This window comes from Callorhinus ursinus, unplaced genomic scaffold (assembly GCF_003265705.2).
Source record: "Callorhinus ursinus isolate GAN/ISIS: 27379988/994484 unplaced genomic scaffold, GSC_fseal_2.0 scaffold35, whole genome shotgun sequence".
Lineage (NCBI taxonomy): Eukaryota > Metazoa > Chordata > Mammalia > Carnivora > Otariidae > Callorhinus > Callorhinus ursinus.
Window position 1 is genome coordinate 12578449 of NW_027397097.1, and position 17276 is coordinate 12595724.

The 17276-nt window shown below is 39.5% G+C and overlaps 1 protein-coding gene across 2 annotated transcripts in view; it reads left to right on the plus strand.

Annotated features, from left to right (window-relative positions):
- Positions 1-17276, plus strand: part of ANKRD42 (ankyrin repeat domain 42) — an 89381-nt gene that overhangs the window by 68453 nt on the left and 3652 nt on the right. For both annotated transcript variants that reach the window (XM_073879797.1, XM_073879798.1), the window contains 2 exons: positions 13586-13712; positions 16054-16195. In XM_073879797.1, coding sequence (XP_073735898.1) covers positions 13586-13712; positions 16054-16195 — 269 coding nt within the window. The remainder of the gene's footprint in view (positions 1-13585; positions 13713-16053; positions 16196-17276) is intronic.

Genomic DNA, 17276 nt, shown 5'->3' on the forward strand with positions numbered 1-17276 from the left:
TACCATATGATTTTACTTGTATATGGAATATAAATAAACAAAACAGATGAACAAAGAAATAAAATTTGTAAGAGCTCCCAGAACCTTGTCAGGCAGATCGCTACTCTCCAGGGGATGGTGAAAGCCTCTTCCCCAGTGAATGCGACCAAGGGAAGACCTGAAGATGCTGCTATTAGGGGCTCCCGACACACAGCCCACCGAGATCACCCTGTAGTGAGGCTCAGAGTTAATGATCCTTTCAGTATTTCCAGAAACTTTATTTTAAAGAGCTTTGTGGTATATCTTGAAATCTGGGATTCTGATGCCTCCATTGTCTTAAGGTTGCTTTGGCTACTCAGGATCTTATGTACTTAACATATAAGTTTTAGGGTTATTTGTTCTAGTTCTGTGAAAAATAATATTGGTGTTTTGATAGGGATTGCATTTGATAGGATTGCAATCTTGGATTGCTTTGGGTAGTATGGGCATTATAACCCTGAGCAAGATATGTCTTAACATTTGTTTATGTCGTCTCAATTTCTTTCATCAGCGTTTTATACTTTTCATAGTATCAGTTTTTTTTTAAATTTTATTTTATTATGTTACATTAGTCACCATACGTCATTAGTTTTTGATGTGGTGATCCACGATTCATTTTTTTCATATAACACCCAGTGTTCCATGCAGTACGTGCCCTCCTTAATACCCATCATCAGGCTAACCCATCCCCCCACCCGCCTCCCCTCTAGAACCCTCAGTTTGTTTCTCAGAGTCCACAGTCTCTCATGGCTCATCTCTCCCTCTGATTCCTCCCCCTTCATTTTTCCCTTCCTTCTCCTAATGTCCTCCATGCTATTCCTTATGTTCCACAAATAAGTGAAACCATATGATAATTGACTTTCTCTGCTTGACTTATTTCACTTAGCATAATCTCCTCCAGTCCCATCCATGTTGATGTAAAAGTTGGGTATTCATTCTTTCTGATGGCTGAATAATATTCCATTGTATATATGGGCCACATCTTCTTTATCCATTCATCTGTTGAAGGGCATCTCGGCTCTTTCCACAGTTTGGCTATTGCGGACATTGCTGCTATGAACATTGGGGTACATATGGCCCTTCTTTTCACTACATCTGTGTCTTTAGGGTACATACCCAGGAGTGCAATTGCTGGGTCATAGGGTAGCCCTATTTTAAATTTTTTGAGGAGCCTTCACACTGTTTTCCAAAGTGGCTGTACCAACTTGCATTCCCACCAACAGTGTAAGAGGGTTCCCCTTTCTCCACAACCTGTCCAACATTTGTTGTTCCTTGCCTTGTCAATTTTAGCCATTCTAAGTGGTGTAAGGTGGTATCTCAATGTGGTTTTGATTTGAATTTCCCTGATGGCTAATGATGATGAACATTTTTTTCATGTGTCTTAGCCATTTGTATGTCTTCTTTGGAGAAGTGTCTGTTCATGTCTTCTGCCCATTTTTGGACTTGATTGTTTTTTGGGTGTTGAGTTTGAGAAGTTCTTTATAGATCTTGGATACCAGCCCGTTATCTGTAGTGTCATTTGCAAATATCTCCTCCCATTCTGTGGGTTGCCTCTTTGTTTTGTTGACTGTTTCCTTTGCTGTGCAGAAGCTTTTTATCTTGACGAAGTCCCAAAAGTTCATTTTTGCTTTTGTTTCACTAGCCTTTGGAGATGTATCTTGAAAGAAGTTGCTGTGGCCGATGTCAAAGAGGTCACTGCCTATGTTCTCCACTAGGATTTTGATGGATTCCTGTCTCACATTGAGGTCTTTCATCCATTTTGAGTTTATCTTTGTGTATGGTGTTAGAGAATGGTCAAATTTCATTCTTCTGCATGTGGCTGTCCAATTTTCCCAGCACCATTTATTGAAGAGACTTTTTTCCATTGTATATCTTTTCCTGTTTTGTTGAAGATTATTTGACCATAGAGTTGAGGGTCCATATCTGGGCTCTCTATTCTGTTCCATTGGTCTATATGTCTGTTTTTGTGCCAGTACCATGCTGTCTTGGTGATCACTGCTTTGTAATTAGGCTTGAAATCCGGCAACGTGATGCCCCCAGTTTTGTCTTTCACCTCCTTGGTTAAATTTATTCCTGGATATCTTATTCTTTTTGGTGTAATTGTAAATGGAATTGTTTTCTTAATTTCTCTTTCTGCTACTTTAGTATATAGAGATGCAACTGATTTCTGGGGATTAATTTTGTATTGTGCAACTTTACTGATGTCATTTATTACTTGTGGTGGAGTCTTTAGGACTTTCTATGTATAGTATCATGTCATTTGTAAATAGTGACTATTTAACTTCTTCCTTACCAATTTGGATGTCTTTAAAGATTTTTGTTATTGTTTGAATGCTGTGGCTAGGACTTCCAGTACTATGTTGAATTAAAGTGGTGGTAGCGGACATCCTCATCTTGTTTCTAATCTTAGAGGGAAAGCTCTCAGTTTTTCAGCATTGAGTGTTTTCTGGGTGGCAGGTTTGTCATATATGGCTTTTATTATATTCAGGTATGTCCCATCTAAATCCATTTTATTGAGAGGGTTTTTTTTTTTTTATCATGAACGGATACTGCATTTTGTCAAATTCATTTTTCTGCATTTTATGAACTGTTCATATGGTTTTTATCCTTTATTTTGTTGATGTGGTGTATGTATTATGTTGATTTGCAAATATTGAACCACCCTTGCATCCCAGAATAAATCCCACTTGATTATGGTGAATGATCCTTTTAATGTATTGTTCAATGTGGCTTGCTAATATTCCTTTGAGAATTTTTGCATCTATGTTTATCAGAGATATGGGCCTGTGAGGTTTTTTTTTTTTTTTTGGTTGTTTTTGTTTTGTAGTGTCTCTGGTTTTGGTATTAGGGTAATGCTAGCTTTGTTGAATGTGGAAGTTTTCCTTCCCTCTATTTTTGGGAATAGTTGGAGGAGAATAGGTATTAACTCTTGTTTAAATGTTTGGTGGAATTCACCTGTGAATACATCTGGTCCTGGACTTCTTTTTGTTGGGAGTTTTTTGATTACTGATTAAGTTTCATTACTGGTACTGGTCTGTTCAGATTTTCTACTTCTTCCTGATTTAGTTTTGAAAGTGTATATGTTTCTACGAATTTCTTCTAGGCACTTTGTTGGCATGTAATTTTTTGTGGTATTCTGTTATAACCCTTTGTATTTCTATGGTGTTGGTTGTTACTTCTCTTTCATTTTGGATTTTACTTGTGTCCTCTCTCTTTTTTTTTTTTTTTTTTGGTGAATCTGGCTAAAGTTTTTTTTTTTTTTTAATTATGTTCATTTAGCCACTATAGAGTACATCATTAGTTTTTGATGTGGTGTTCAATGTGGCTAAAGGTTTATCAGTTTTACCTTTTCACAGAACCAGCACTTGGTTTCATTGATCTTTTCTATTGTGTGTGTGTGTATGTTTTTTTTTTTTTTAGTCTCTATTTCATTTATTTCTGCACTAATCTTTATTATTTCCTTCCTTCTACTAACTTTGGGCCTTGTTCTTTTTATAGTTCCTTTAGATATATGGTTAGATTATTTAATATTTTTCTTGTTTCTTGAGGTAGGCTTGTTCTACTATAACTCTCCCTCTTAAAATTGCTTTTGCTACATTCCCAAAGATTTAGGACTGTTGTGTTTTCATTTCCATTTGCCTCCATTTTTTTTTTTTTAATTTCCTCCTTGATTTCTTTCTTGACCCATTGGTGGTTTTGTAGAATGTTGTTTAAAGCCTTCATGTGTTTGTACTTTTTTCCACTTTTTTTTCCTTGGGATTTATTTCTAGTTTCATAATGTAGTTGAAAAATATGATGTAATTTCAGTATTCTTAAATGTATTGAGACTTGTTTTGTGGCCTAACTTGCTCTATCCTGCAGAATGTTCCATGTGCGCTTGAAAATAATGTGTATTCTGTTGTTTTTGGAAAGAATGTTCTGTATATACCTGTTAAGTTCATTTGGTCTAATGTGTCATTGAAAGGCACTGTTTCCTTACTGATTTTCATCCTGGATGATCTATCCATTGATGTAAGTGAGGTTTTAAAATCCTCTACTCTTACTATATTACATTTATCCCTCATATCTGTTAATATTTGCTTTATGTATTTAGCTGTTCCGATGTTGGGGCACAGATATTTAGAGTTGTTATATCTTCTTATTGTATTGACCTGTTGGTCATTATGTAATGCCCTTGGTTGGTCTCTTGTTACAGTCTTTGTTTTAAAGTCTATTTTGTCTGATATAAATATTTCTACCTCAGTTTTTTTTTTTTTCCAATTCCACTTTCCACTATCTTTTTCCATCCTTTCACTTTTATTCTGTATGTGTCTTTAGGTCTGAAGTGAGTTTATAGTTTTTGTTTTCAAGTCTATTTTACCTAAAAGAAATATTGCTACCCTAGCTTTCTTTCCTTTCTTTTCCCTCTCCCTCTTCTTTCCGCTTCCTTTGCATAGAATATCTTTTTCTGTCCTTGCACTTTCAGTCTTTATGTGTCTTCAGGTCTGAAGTGAGTTTACAGTTTTTGTTTTGTTTTAAAGTCTATTTTACCTGAAATAAGTATTGCTACCTCAGCTTTCTTTTCTTTTTCTTTTCTTTTCTCTTCTGTTTTCCCTTCCCTTCCCTTTTTTCCTTCCTTCCTTCCTTTGCTTCCATTTGCATAGAATATCTTTTTCTGTCCTTCTCCTTTCAGTCTGTATGTGTCTTTAGGTCTTAAGTGAGTCGCTTGTGGGCAGCATATAGATAGGTCTTGTTTTTTTATCCATTCTGTCACCCTTTGTATTTTGGTTGGAGCATTTAGTCCATTTACAAAGTAATTACTTTTTTTTTTTTAAGATTTTATTTGAGAGAGAGAGAGCACAAATAGGGGGAGGGGCAGAGGGAGAGAGAGAGAGAATCTTAAGCAGACTTAGCTGAGCGCAGAGTCCGACTTGGGGCTCAGTCTCACGACCCTGAGATCATGACCTGAGCCAAAACCAAGAGCAGACACTTAAGTGACTTAAGTGCCTCTATACCACATCTTCTTTATCCATTCATCAGTCATTGGGGACATTTGGGCTATTTCCGTAATTTGGCGATTGTCCATAATGCTGCTATAAACACAGGGGTGCATGTATCCCTTTGAATTAGTATTTTTGCATTCTTTCGGTAAATACCCAGTAGTGTGATTGCTGGATTGTGGGGTAGTTCTATTTTTAACTTTCTGAGGAACCTCCATACTGTTTTCCACTGTGGCATTGCCAGTGTGCATTCCCACCAACAGTGCAAGAGGGTTCCCTTTCTCCACATCCTCACCAACACCTGACGTTTCTTGGGTTTTTGATTTTAGCCATTCTGACAGGTGTGAGGTGATACCTCATTGTGCTTTTGAATTGCATTTTCCTGATGATAAGTGATATTGAGCATCTTTTCATATGTCTGTTGGCCATCTGTATGTCTTCTTTGGAAAAATGTTTTTTCATGTCTTCTCCCCATCTTTAAATTAGATTTTTGGTTTTTTGGGTATTGAGTTTTATAAATTCTTTACATATTTTGAATACTAACCCTTTATCAGATATATCATGTGCAAATATCTTCTCCCATTCCCTAGGTTGCCTCTTAGTTTTGTTGATTATTTCCTTGGCTGTACAGAAGCTCTTTGTTTTGATATAGTCCCAATAGTTTATTTTTGCTTTTGTTTCTCTTGCCTTAGGACACATATCTAGAAAGAAGTTGTTATGGCCAGTGTCAAAGAAGTTACTGCCTGAGTTCTAGAATTTTTAGGGTTTCATGTCTCACATTTAGGTCTTTAATCCATTTTGAATTTATTTTTGTACATGGTGTTAGAAAGTGGCCTGTTTTATTCTTTTGGATGTTGCTGTCCTGTTTCCCGAACACCATTGTTGAAGAGACATTCTTTTTCTCATTGGATATTCTTTCTTACTTTGTTGAAGATTAATTGGCCTTATAGGTTATAGGTTCATTTCTGGGTTTCCTATTCTGTTCCATTGATCTCTGGGTCTATTTTTGTGGCAGTGCCATACTGTTTTGATCACTACAGCTCTGTAATACAATTTGAAGTCCAGAATTGTGATGTCTCCAGCTTTGCTTTTCTTTTTCAAGGTTGCTTTGGCTATATGGGGTCTTTTGTTGTTCCATACAAATTTTAGGATTGCTTGTTCTAGTTCTGTGAAAAATGCCGTTGGTATTTTGATAGAGATTGCATTAGATGTGTAGATTGCTTTGGGTAGTACAGATATTTTAACAATATTTGTTATTCCAATCCATGAGCATGGAATGTCTTTCCATTTCTTTATGTCATCTTGAATTTCTTTCATCAGTGTTTCATAGTTTTCAGAGTACAGGTCTTTCATTTCTTTGCTTAGATTTATTCCTCAGTATCTTACACTTTTTGGTGCAATTATAAATGGGATTGCTTTCTTAATTTCTTTTTCTGCTGCTTCTTTCTCTCTTTTGTTGAGCTTCATTGCTTTCCATTACTGGGTCATTAATTTATTCCTCTGCTTCTTCCAGCCTTCTGTTCATTGTATCAAGTGTGTTTCTAATCCCATTTATTGCATTCTTCATCTCTAAATGATTCTTTTTTAACTCTTTTATCTCTGTGGTAAGTGTCTCACTGATGTTTTCCATTCTTTTCTCAAGTCCAGTGAGTGTTCCTATGATTATTGCTTTAACATGTTCCTCAGGCATGTTAATTACATATGTTTCACTTAGCTCTCTGGCAATGGCCTTATCTTGTTCTTTGATTTTGGGTAAATTCCTGTCTTCTCATTTTGTCTAGTCTCTGCCTGCTTCTCTCTGTTAGAAAAGCTGGTTGTTTCTCCTGTTCCTGGAAATAATGGCCTTATGAAGAAGAAGTCATGTAGTGCCCAAGCCCTGGTGCTTTAGGAAGTGTCTCTGGTATGTGCTGTGTGCAGTGTGCTGTTGTGTTTTGGCTGCTCTGTCCTTTAGGCCAGTAGTCTGCAAAGGCTCTCCTTGCCTGCTGGGGGCAGTGTTTGGTCCCTGGTCTGAATGTAGCAAGTTTTAACTAGGTGTGCTTTGGTCTGCTAGTGAAGTGAGACCTGTCACCACCACCACTGGAACTGAAGTCTAGCAAAACTGTCTGGTTGGGAGACGGGGTATGGGCAGGAGTTTGTGCTGGTCTTCTAGGGGAGGGGTCTGTTGGGACTGAGGAATGCCTGACTGAGAAGGGCAGTTGCCCCAGAACACAAGGAGGTGGGGTTAGTGTAAGCAAGTTAGGCAGCCAGTGTCCTGCTGTGGTGCTTTCTTGCAGGTGGCTCTGTGTTTATGCTGAGGGGCAGGGGAGGGAAATGGCTCCTTTGTTCCTGGGGTGATATCTCTGTGAATGCTTCCTCTCAGGGATACTCCAAGAAGAGCAAATAATTTCCCCACCGTGTGCCCTAGGTGTTCTTCAGATCACTGTTCACAGGCAGTGTGCCCCTGGGTTGTTTGCCTGCCTTCTCTCTAAGAGCAGCCCCTATGCTTCTGGATGCTTCCAAATCCCAGCCCACTGACACTTAAAACTCTAGGCTTTAATCCCCTCTGGTTGCAAGAATTCACAAAATTCAGCCCCTCTCACATTCCAAGCCAAGGCTATGGGAAATGTTCTAATTGTGCATTCCTCTTTGTGCTCCTCTCTCTTTTACCTTTATCTGTGACCACGGCTCCCTCCCCTCCACAGCAGCCAGCATTTGTTTCCCCACTAAAGCACATCTCTGCACTTCCTACCTACTTCAGTGTGAACTCTTCTGTACCTTTAGTTGTGGAGTTTGTTTTGCCAGTCTTCAGATTTTTCTGGATGACTTAAGTGGATGATTTGACAGTTACCTCATTGTATTTGTGGGATAAGGCAAGCCTAGGGTACTCTTACTTTGCTCTCTATATAGAGCACTTTCTCCTTTCAGCGCGCGCGCGGGCGTGTGTGTGTATGTATGTATGTATATACATGCCATTCTCTTCTGGCTTGCCAAATTTCTGCTGAAAAAGCCACTGATAGCATTATGGGGTTTCCCTTGTATATAACTGTCTTCTTTTTTCTTGCTGCTTTTAAAATTCTCTCTTTGTCACTAGCTTTTGCCATTTTAATTACTGTGTGTCTTGGTGTGGACCTCCTTGGGTTGAATTTGTTGGGGGCTCTCCATGCCTCGTGGATCTGGATTTCTTTTTCCTTCCCCAGACTCAGGAATTTTTCAGGTATTATCTCTTCAAATAAATTTTCCACCCCCTTCTCTCTCTCTCTTCTTTTGTGATTTGTACAATGCGAATGTTATTATGCTTGATGTTGTCACTGAGTTCCTTAAGTCTGTTCTCATTTTGTATTATTTTTTTCTCTCACCTGTTCAGCTTGCTTGCTTTTTATTACTATGTCCTCCAGGTTACTGATCCATTTTTCTGCTTATTCCATTTACTGTATTTTTAATTTCATTTATTGATCTCTTCATCTCTGATTGGTTCTTTTTTTATGTTTTCTATCTCTTTGTTAAGGGTCTCACTGATGTTCTCCACTGTCCTCAAGTCCAGTGAGTATCTTTTTGATCATTACTTTAAGTTCTCTATCAGGCATATTTCTTATATCCATTTTGTTTAGGTCTCTTGTTGTATTTTTTTCCTGTTTTTTTCATTTGGGATATAGTTCTCTGTCTTCTCATTTTGTCTACCTCTCTGTGTCTGTTTTTGTGTAATAGGAAAGTCAGCAATGTTTCCTGCTCTTGAAAGCAATGGCTTTAAGAAGGATAGGTCCTATAGTGCCTTACAGTGCAGCAACCCCTGTTCCCTGGCACTTCAGAGGATCTCCTTTGTGTATTGCATGCACCCTGCTGTTGTGTCCTCGCTGCTTTTTCCTTCAGTTCATTCATCTGCAGAGGTTCACTTTGCCTGTTGTGGACATCATTTAGTCCCCAGCCAGGATGAGGTGCACAGTTTTAACAAGGTGAGCTCAGGTCTGCTTGCAAAATGAGACCTGCTTCTGCTGTGAGGATCAAGTACCCACAAAATTCACCGGTTGGATGATATGGTGTTGGCAAGATTTTTGCAGGTCTTTTGGGAGAGGGGACTGAGGCAAAAAGTAACTGAGAAGGGCAGATCTGCTGATACACAGGTGGGTGGGGCTTGGTGTAAGCAAGTTAGGTGCTGAATACTGGCTTTGTGCTGGCTCCTGCAGGCTCCTGCAGGTGTCCTTTTTATGCTGGGGGGCAAGGGAGGGAGAATATGCCTGCCAGCTCCTTTGTTTCTGGAGAGGTCTTCCTGTGAGCCCTACCCCTCCAGGACACTTTCTGACAGGAGTAAATAACTGTCCCTCCCATGTGCCCCTGGGTTTTTTTAAACTGCTGCTTCTGGGTTATATATCTGCAGGCTGTTTGTCCTGCTGTCTCTTTAAGGGAGAGGACTCAGCTTCCTATCACTCTCTAGGTTCTCCCAGAACTGAGCATGCAGTTTTAAAATTCCATGCTTTAAGTCTCTCTGGTTTTTAGAACTCATAAAATTCAGCCCCTCTGGCTTTCAGTGCCAAATGTTGTGGGGTTTCGTCTTCCTTATGTAGACTCCCCAGTGTGAAAGTCTTTCTTGCCCTTCTCTGGACCAGTGTCTCCCTCCTGACTGTGGATGGTTGTGGTCCATTTTGCTCTCCACTGTGTCTCCTCCCTTCCTACCCTCTTCGGTGTGCCCTATTCTTTACCTTCAGTTGTGGAGTCTGTTCTGCATTCTTTGGTTCTTTTTCTGGGTTATTTATGCTGATGTGTTATCTAGTTGTATCTATGGGATGAGGTGAGCTTAGGGTCCTCTTACTTCACCATCTTCCCAACTTCCTCTCTAATCTTTGATATTTTAATTATTATGTGTCATGGTGTGGATGTCTTTGGGTTCATCTTTTTAAGAACTCTCTGAGCTCCCTAACCTGGATGTTTGTTTCCATCCCCACGTTATGGATGTTTTTAGCTATTACTTCTTCAAATAAGTTTTCTGTCTTTTTATCTCTTCTCCTTCCAGGACCCTATATTACAAATATATGTTGTCCCAGAGATCCTTTAACCTATCCTCATTTTTTAAAGTTCTTTTCTTCTTTTTGCTCTTCAATGGGTGCTCTCCATTATCCCGTCTCCCAGATTGTTGATCTGTTCTGTATTCTCTGATCCAATGTTGATTCTCTCTAGTGTTTTTTCATCTCATTTATTATATTCTTCAACTCTGTTTGGTTCTTTTTTATATTTTCTATCTCTTTGTTGAAGGTGTCACTGAGTTCATCCACTCTCCCATCTGATGGGCATCTTTATGTCAGTATTTTGAACAATTTATCAAGCAGATTATTTATCCTCATTTCCTTTAGGTTTTTTTTCTATAGTTTTATCTTGTTCTTTAATTTGATGCATATTCTTCCATCTCCTCATTTTACTTGGCTTTCTATGTTTGTTTCTATGAATTAGGCAGAACAGCTACTTCTCTTAAACTTGAAGGAATGGCCTTATGTAGGGATGTCCCCTGTATTGTCTGTATGCCTGGTGACTTTGGCTGGCTCGCTGGATCTTTGGCTGGATGGAGGTCCTGGAGCACTATGCTGGGGCTGCCCTTGTGGCATGGCCAGAGCAGCGGTTGGTGCAGGGCAGGATATTCCTGGGGCTCTGGTTGCAGAGGGCATGCTGGGTGGACAGCTGAAGCTGAAGTGGATGTGGCTCAGGGCTCTTTGCATTGAGGGCACCTTGGCAGGACAGGTAGAGCTTAAGTGGGTGGAAGGCAGGGTGTCCCACTGCTCTCTGCACAGAGTGTGCCCTGGCAGGAGGCCTGAAACCAAAGTGAGTGCAGATCAGGATGCCCCAAGGTACTCTGTTCAGGGGGTTTCCTGGTTGAGTGGCTGAAGCTGAGGTGGATGCAGGCCTGGGGGTTCCTTGCACTGTGCTGGGGATCCCCTGGCAAGTCATCCTGAGCCAGTGTAGTATGGGCCTTGATGTTCTAGAGCACTTTGAGCCTATGTCATGTTGGCGAGGTGGCTGGAGCTGTAGTGTGTGTGGACCAGAGTGTCCTAGTGTGCACCACACTGGGGCCCATCTTGGTGGGGCTGGTATGGGCTAGAGGCCCCAGGCTTACTGAGGGGATAGGCTGGCTATGGCCATCAGACCCTGATTCCATCTGTGCTGTTGAGGTGGAGTGGGGATGTGAGCCGTGCAGCTTGACAGCCCTTCTGATTCAGAGAGAGTTCCAACAGCTGCTCCACTGGTTGACAGGATTCAAATGGTGGTTCCTTTATATTCTCGTTGCCTCTTTAAGCTTTGGCTTTTTTTCTGTGCCTCTGGGCAGACGAATCTGCTCATGGTTCCTCAGTAGTTAGTCCCTTCCCACTGTAGTTCATAACATCAGGAATGGGGATTCCCTTCATTACCATGTCTCTGTCTCTCTTGCTGTTCTCTATGTGGTCTCTCCATCTTTTGTTGTGCAGAAGCTGTTCAGTCAGCCCTCGGTTCTTATTCATATAGTGAATAAGAACTTATTCACTTATTTCTTATATATAGTAGATAACTTATTCATATAGAGCAACTGCTCTATAAATAGGTGAAGAGTTAGTGTGTTTGTGTAGGAGGTGAGTTTAGAGTCTTTCATTGCCATCTTGGACTGGAATCTTGCAAAAGTTTTTAATTTTGATGAAGTTTGGTTTTTCTACTTTTTATTTTCTTATTTGTGCTTAAGTTACTCTTGGTAATTCTATTGAGAATGAGCAAGGATGTAGGACCTCATAAAATGAGTAGTTGATTTGTAGACTTACAGTTTACTTCTGAAATTATTTGAGTAAGAGATGGTTTAAGGGGATCATTGTCAGTGAATCACAAAATTTTGAAAAGATGTTTTAGAAAAGAGCAACAATGTGACTAGAACAGTTTCCTATTGTGATGTGTTTGATACAAATGTATTCTTAACCCCTTGCCATACAGTGAAGCTCACTGATACCTGCCTAGTGTGTTTGCAGGTGGTGAAGGTATGAAATCATGTGCTGTTTTCTTGTCTCTATTTAATTTTATTCCAGAGCAAAACCCAAAGGACAAGACGGCCTCTTCTTGGGACACTAGGTTTTGCCAGAGAACTTACAGGGGACTGATTGGATTTCTTGTCATCCCAGAATTGCTGGAACTGAGCCTTAATTCAAAGCATTCTTTAGTAAATTATACTTAAGGCTATGGCATTGTAGAGCCCTATGCCCATTTGCAGTTTGACTGTTGGCTCAACACTCCTGTCACATGTCATCCAGCATCCACTTTAGTCACCTTCAGTGACAAGATACTCATTATTTCTCAGAGGTCCCATTTTCATCTGACAGTGTTCTTGTGAGGATTAAAATGTATAAGGAAGTTAGTATAGTGTCAAAAAATGCATGAAAGCTCTTATTGTTTCTGTTGAAAAGTTTCTGCTTTGTTGAGTTAAAATCTCTCTTCCTGGAGTAATCTCATTTAATCCTACCTCTTACCTCTTATGACCCCATAGAGCAGCTCTTTCAAAACATAGCCCTCAAATATTAAAGAATTATTATATAAGCTAAATAGCCACAGTTCTTTTGATCTTTTCTTCTGTAACTTCTTTTTTTTAATTGTTTCTACTTGCTTGTTAGCAGTTATAGTGGTTCCCAAACCTGTCTGCACATCAAAATTGTCTGAGGGACTTTTACTAAGTACCAATAATACCTGAACTTGTAGGTCTGGTACAGGACACAAATGTACATTTTTAAAGAGCACCTCAGTTGATTCTGATGTATGCAGTTTGGAACCTGTAGCTCTATAACCTACTGAGAGATAAATCACAGTGTTAAGTGTTAGGGAGAAGAGGCTGTGACTGCTAACTTGGTCCCATAAAGCAGGGTTTCTCAACTTCTGCACCATTGATATTTTGGGCCATGCTTATTTGTTGAGGGGGATTCTCCTTTGTATTTTAAGATTTTAATAGCATTCCAAGCCTCTAGATGCCAATCGTCTATTCCTGTCCGTCCCCCAAGTGTGACAAGCAAAAATGTCTCCAGATGTTGCCACATGTCCTTTGGGGGAGAAAATCACCCCAAGTTAAGAGCCACTGCCAAAAAGAATAGAAAAATCCTAGTTTTGGTAGTGGATAATAGCTAAAAGCAGCCCTCAATATTTCTTTCAGTGTTCTCTTGCATAAATAGATATTACAAGTGACTAGCATAAAATTGGGAGGCTGGGTTAGATCTGGTTTAAATATATCAACCGTATTTCAGTTTTTCTAATTTTCTTATATATAGTAGATTATGCATGGTCTTGTAATACACCATTAATCCTAAGCAACTGTGGTCTTCTTTAAACCTTCCTGTGTATGGTATTAATAGCCATATCAATTTGATACATCCTCCAATAGCAGAAAAAGAATCCTCCATTTAGGTCTTTCAATGATTTTTTATCCTGCTCTTTTGTTACTGATATTTACCCTTCTATGTATATGCCACCTTCCTTCCACACACACACACACACACACCGCCCCCCTCTGCCCCGAGTACTCAGGTACTGGCTCTAGAAGAAGCATGTATTTGAGGAGCAGCATCCTGTGAGCCCATGAGCTGTTGTCTGTATAAACTAGGTCCGTCTTCAACTTTGTCTTGCAGTGAGAGCTTATAAGAAAATTGTTGAATTGAGACACATGCTGGAAATTGCTGAGAGCAACTATAAACACCTGGGAGGGATAACAGAAGAAGATCTAGAGCAGAAGAAAGAACAGCTTGAGTCTGAAAAGTAATGTCCTCAAAACTCTAATGGTTTGTTTTAGTTACCTTTCTAAATGCTATGTGAAGGTTTGTTGATGAACAACTTGTTTTTCCATCCTTAGCAAAGAATGTAAGGTTCTATCCAGTTTTTCTCTTAAGGCCCCAGATGGAGAAGGTGTTAAGATTATTTTTAGTTAAGGTAAAATACACATAACATGAAATGTATCATCTTAACCATTTTTAAGTGTGCAATTCAGTAGTATTAAGTACTTCTACACTTTTGTACAACCAATCTCCTGAATGCTTTTCATCTTGTAAAACTGAAACTCTATAAAGACTTTAAAAAAACTTTATTTTAGAGAGAGAATGAGAGCTTAAGCAAGGGGAGAGGGAGAGGGAGAGGGAGAATCACAAGCAGATGCCCTGCTAAGCATGGAGCCCAACATGGGGCTTGATCCCAGGACCCCGGGATCATGATCTGAGCTGAAATCAAGAGTTGGATGCTCAACTGACTGAGCCACCCAGGCACCCCAAGACTTTTTTTTGAAACCACAGCTACTTTGAGCTTTTCAACCAACCATCTCTAACCATTCCTATCCAATTGGACTGGAAGAGTGGTACGTGGAGCCAGAATTTGAGCCTGAGTCTGTTGGACTGCAAACCTGTTATTTAAGAGGATTATGATTTGGAACTTCTAGCTCTAATAATAGCATTTCACTGTGAAATGGTTATACTATTAATGTGATTTTGAACAGATTTTTTTTTCAAGATTGCTTTGCCTTTGAGCCAGAATGTACTTTCATGTCAGCTGAGAATGAAGTGTGTCTTCTGAGTGAGCTTTAATACTTCTCTAGCATTGGTTCTCCACTTGGTGTTGAGTACATCTGAAGACATTTATTCTTTAGGTACAAACTCCTCTTTTAGGTCTAATTGTCAAGAAAAACTGGGTAAGTATTGGTTTGAGGGATGTCCTCTTAATTTTGTTGTGATCTGTTAGATCTGAGTCAAAATACAACAAAGCATGGTTGTATTACCATGTCCTGGGAATGATTTTCCCTTCTTATTCGCTCAATTCTAGGCTTCCTACCAGTCTTAACCCCACACACTTCCATACCAGAGCTACTACTGAATGCTCTTAGATCACCCTTCTGGGACCCTGATATCCTACCCAGGCTGCTTTGGGAATTCTCTTCCCCCCACCATCCAGCAATAAGACAGAAAAATACCCTGGTTCAAGTCACATCAACTCTTGTCTGGATTTATTTTAACATCTTCCTGATATGTCTCCCAGCTTCCTGTCCCTGCCCCCTAATTCCCAGTCCCCATACCCTGCAGTCTGTTCTCAACACAGTGTCCAGAGTAATCATGTTAAAACCTAGGTACAGTAAGTCTCACATACTTTTGACTAAAAGAAGCTAGGCACATAAGAGTATATAATATGCAGTTTCATTTATAAGCATAGGCAAAACTAATCTAACATGATAGATATTCAGAATGTGGTTCCTATGGGAAATGAAGGTTGCCTGGGAGGGACATGGGGGAACTTTCTGAGGTAATGGAAATCTATATCTTGGTCATGGTGGTGATTACAGGGTTTACCCATTAATCAAAACTCAATGAATTGTTCAGTTGCTTTTTGTGTATTTTACTCATAGTAACTTGTAGATCATTAAAAAAAGACAAAAGCAAAAGAAAAATCTCAGTGAGATCATGCCATTTCTCTGCTCAGACTCTCCAGTGGCTTCCCACTTTGCTCAGAGTGAGAGTCTAGGTCCTTGCTATGACTTCCAAGGCGCTGCCTGTTCTGGCTCCCTTTTGCCTCTCCGACCTGCTACTTGTCCTTTAAACTACTACACCACATTGGCTTCTGCTTTTCTTCCAGTTCACCAGGCATACTTCTGCCTCTGTCTGGAATGCTCTTCCCCCAGATGTCTACTTGCTTACCTCTCTTATTTCCTTTAGGACTCTGTTCAGAAGATCCGTTCTCAGTAAGGCCTTCCCTGGCCACTGTGTACGAAGTGTTAATCCCCTCCTTGACAACATTTGATATTACTCTTTCTTGCTTTATTTTTTTCGCCCTTAGCATTTTTCACCTTCCCCATACCATGTATTTACTTGTTTCTTTGTTGTTTTTCTCCCTCCACTGCTAAGGTAAGCCCCAGGAGGGCACATTTGGCCTGTTTTTTCCTTGCTGTATCCCTGCTGTCTAGATCAGTGCTAGCTCATAGTAGACTCCCGATTCATATTTGTCAAATAAATTATTTCTTTGTTTTATTTGCCTTAAATGCAATGCACGGATGCTTTTTACTCTGGCCAAAAATAATTATTAGTTGATACTGGAGATTGATTGAGAAAATTTTTTTTGACAGGACTATCAAGGAGCTGCAGGGCCAGCTGGAGTATGAACGGCTTCGTAGAGAAAAATTAGAAGGTCAGCTGGATGAGTATCGTGCAGAGGTGGATCAACTCAGGGAGACACTGGAAAGGATTCAGGTCCCCAACTTTGCTGTGGTTGGTGTCCTTCTTAACACATTTATCTCTCTCAACAAGTAGTAGATAAGAGTAGCTAAGAGCATAAGCTTTGGACTGGGACTCTTTGGGTTTGATTCTTGGCCACAACCTTTTTTAGTTTGGACAAGTCATTTAACCTCTCTGCCTTATTTTTAAACTGGAGATAATAATTTATACTTTGTAAAGTGTTGTAAAGACTAAAGGAATATATCTCTCTACATAGCTATGTCTTTATATATATAACTATATAAAACTTTATATGTACACACACATGCATACATATATATCCATATATGTACTGGTTAGAACAGCATCCTCATTCGTAAGTGTGTGTAAGTATTATTGAGACATATAAGAAAAAATATTTTTTTATCAGCAGAGTGATAAGAATTTTCAGGTACCTAGAGTATGTGTATTTTAATATTCTAAATAGCCAAAATAAAGTGGAATGGAATCCATGTAAGAAAGCTTCAGCTCATCAAAAGAAGTTTTTAGTATATGTGCTGCCAAAGTGAGCATATCCTCAAGAGAAGTTTGAAGAGTAGAAAGGAGCCAGAGTGGGAGTTGTCATAGCGTCCTTTGTTCAGATTACAGAGTAATGAAAGCTAACACTTGTAACACTTCACCTTTACAAAGTTTTTGTGTTTTCATATGTCATTTGATCTGCCCTCATTTAATATGTGAGGAAACCGAGGCTCAGAGAGGTTAAGTGACTTGTCTAAATTCACACAGCTAGTAATGGTGGGACCAGTATTCAGTTTCTAGCTTTTGACCCCATAGCCTTAGCTCTTTTCATAATTTCTAGCTAGAATTATGAATTTGGAATTCAGAATACAGCCCTAAAATACAGAAAGATGCTTTAGAGTGACAGGAAGGACAACTATGTAGAAGGAAGCTGAAAAATGAATATGAGAAACATACAAAGAACAAATACAGAAAAGCAGGTAGAATATAGAGAATAGAATGAAAACAGCAAGAAATTCGGGCCACCTCGTCTCAGAGTGGACAGGCAGAGAGCACTCTGGGGACACTCTGTGACCCTCACTCTCTTCTGTGAGTGAAGACGGCCATGATGTGGCCT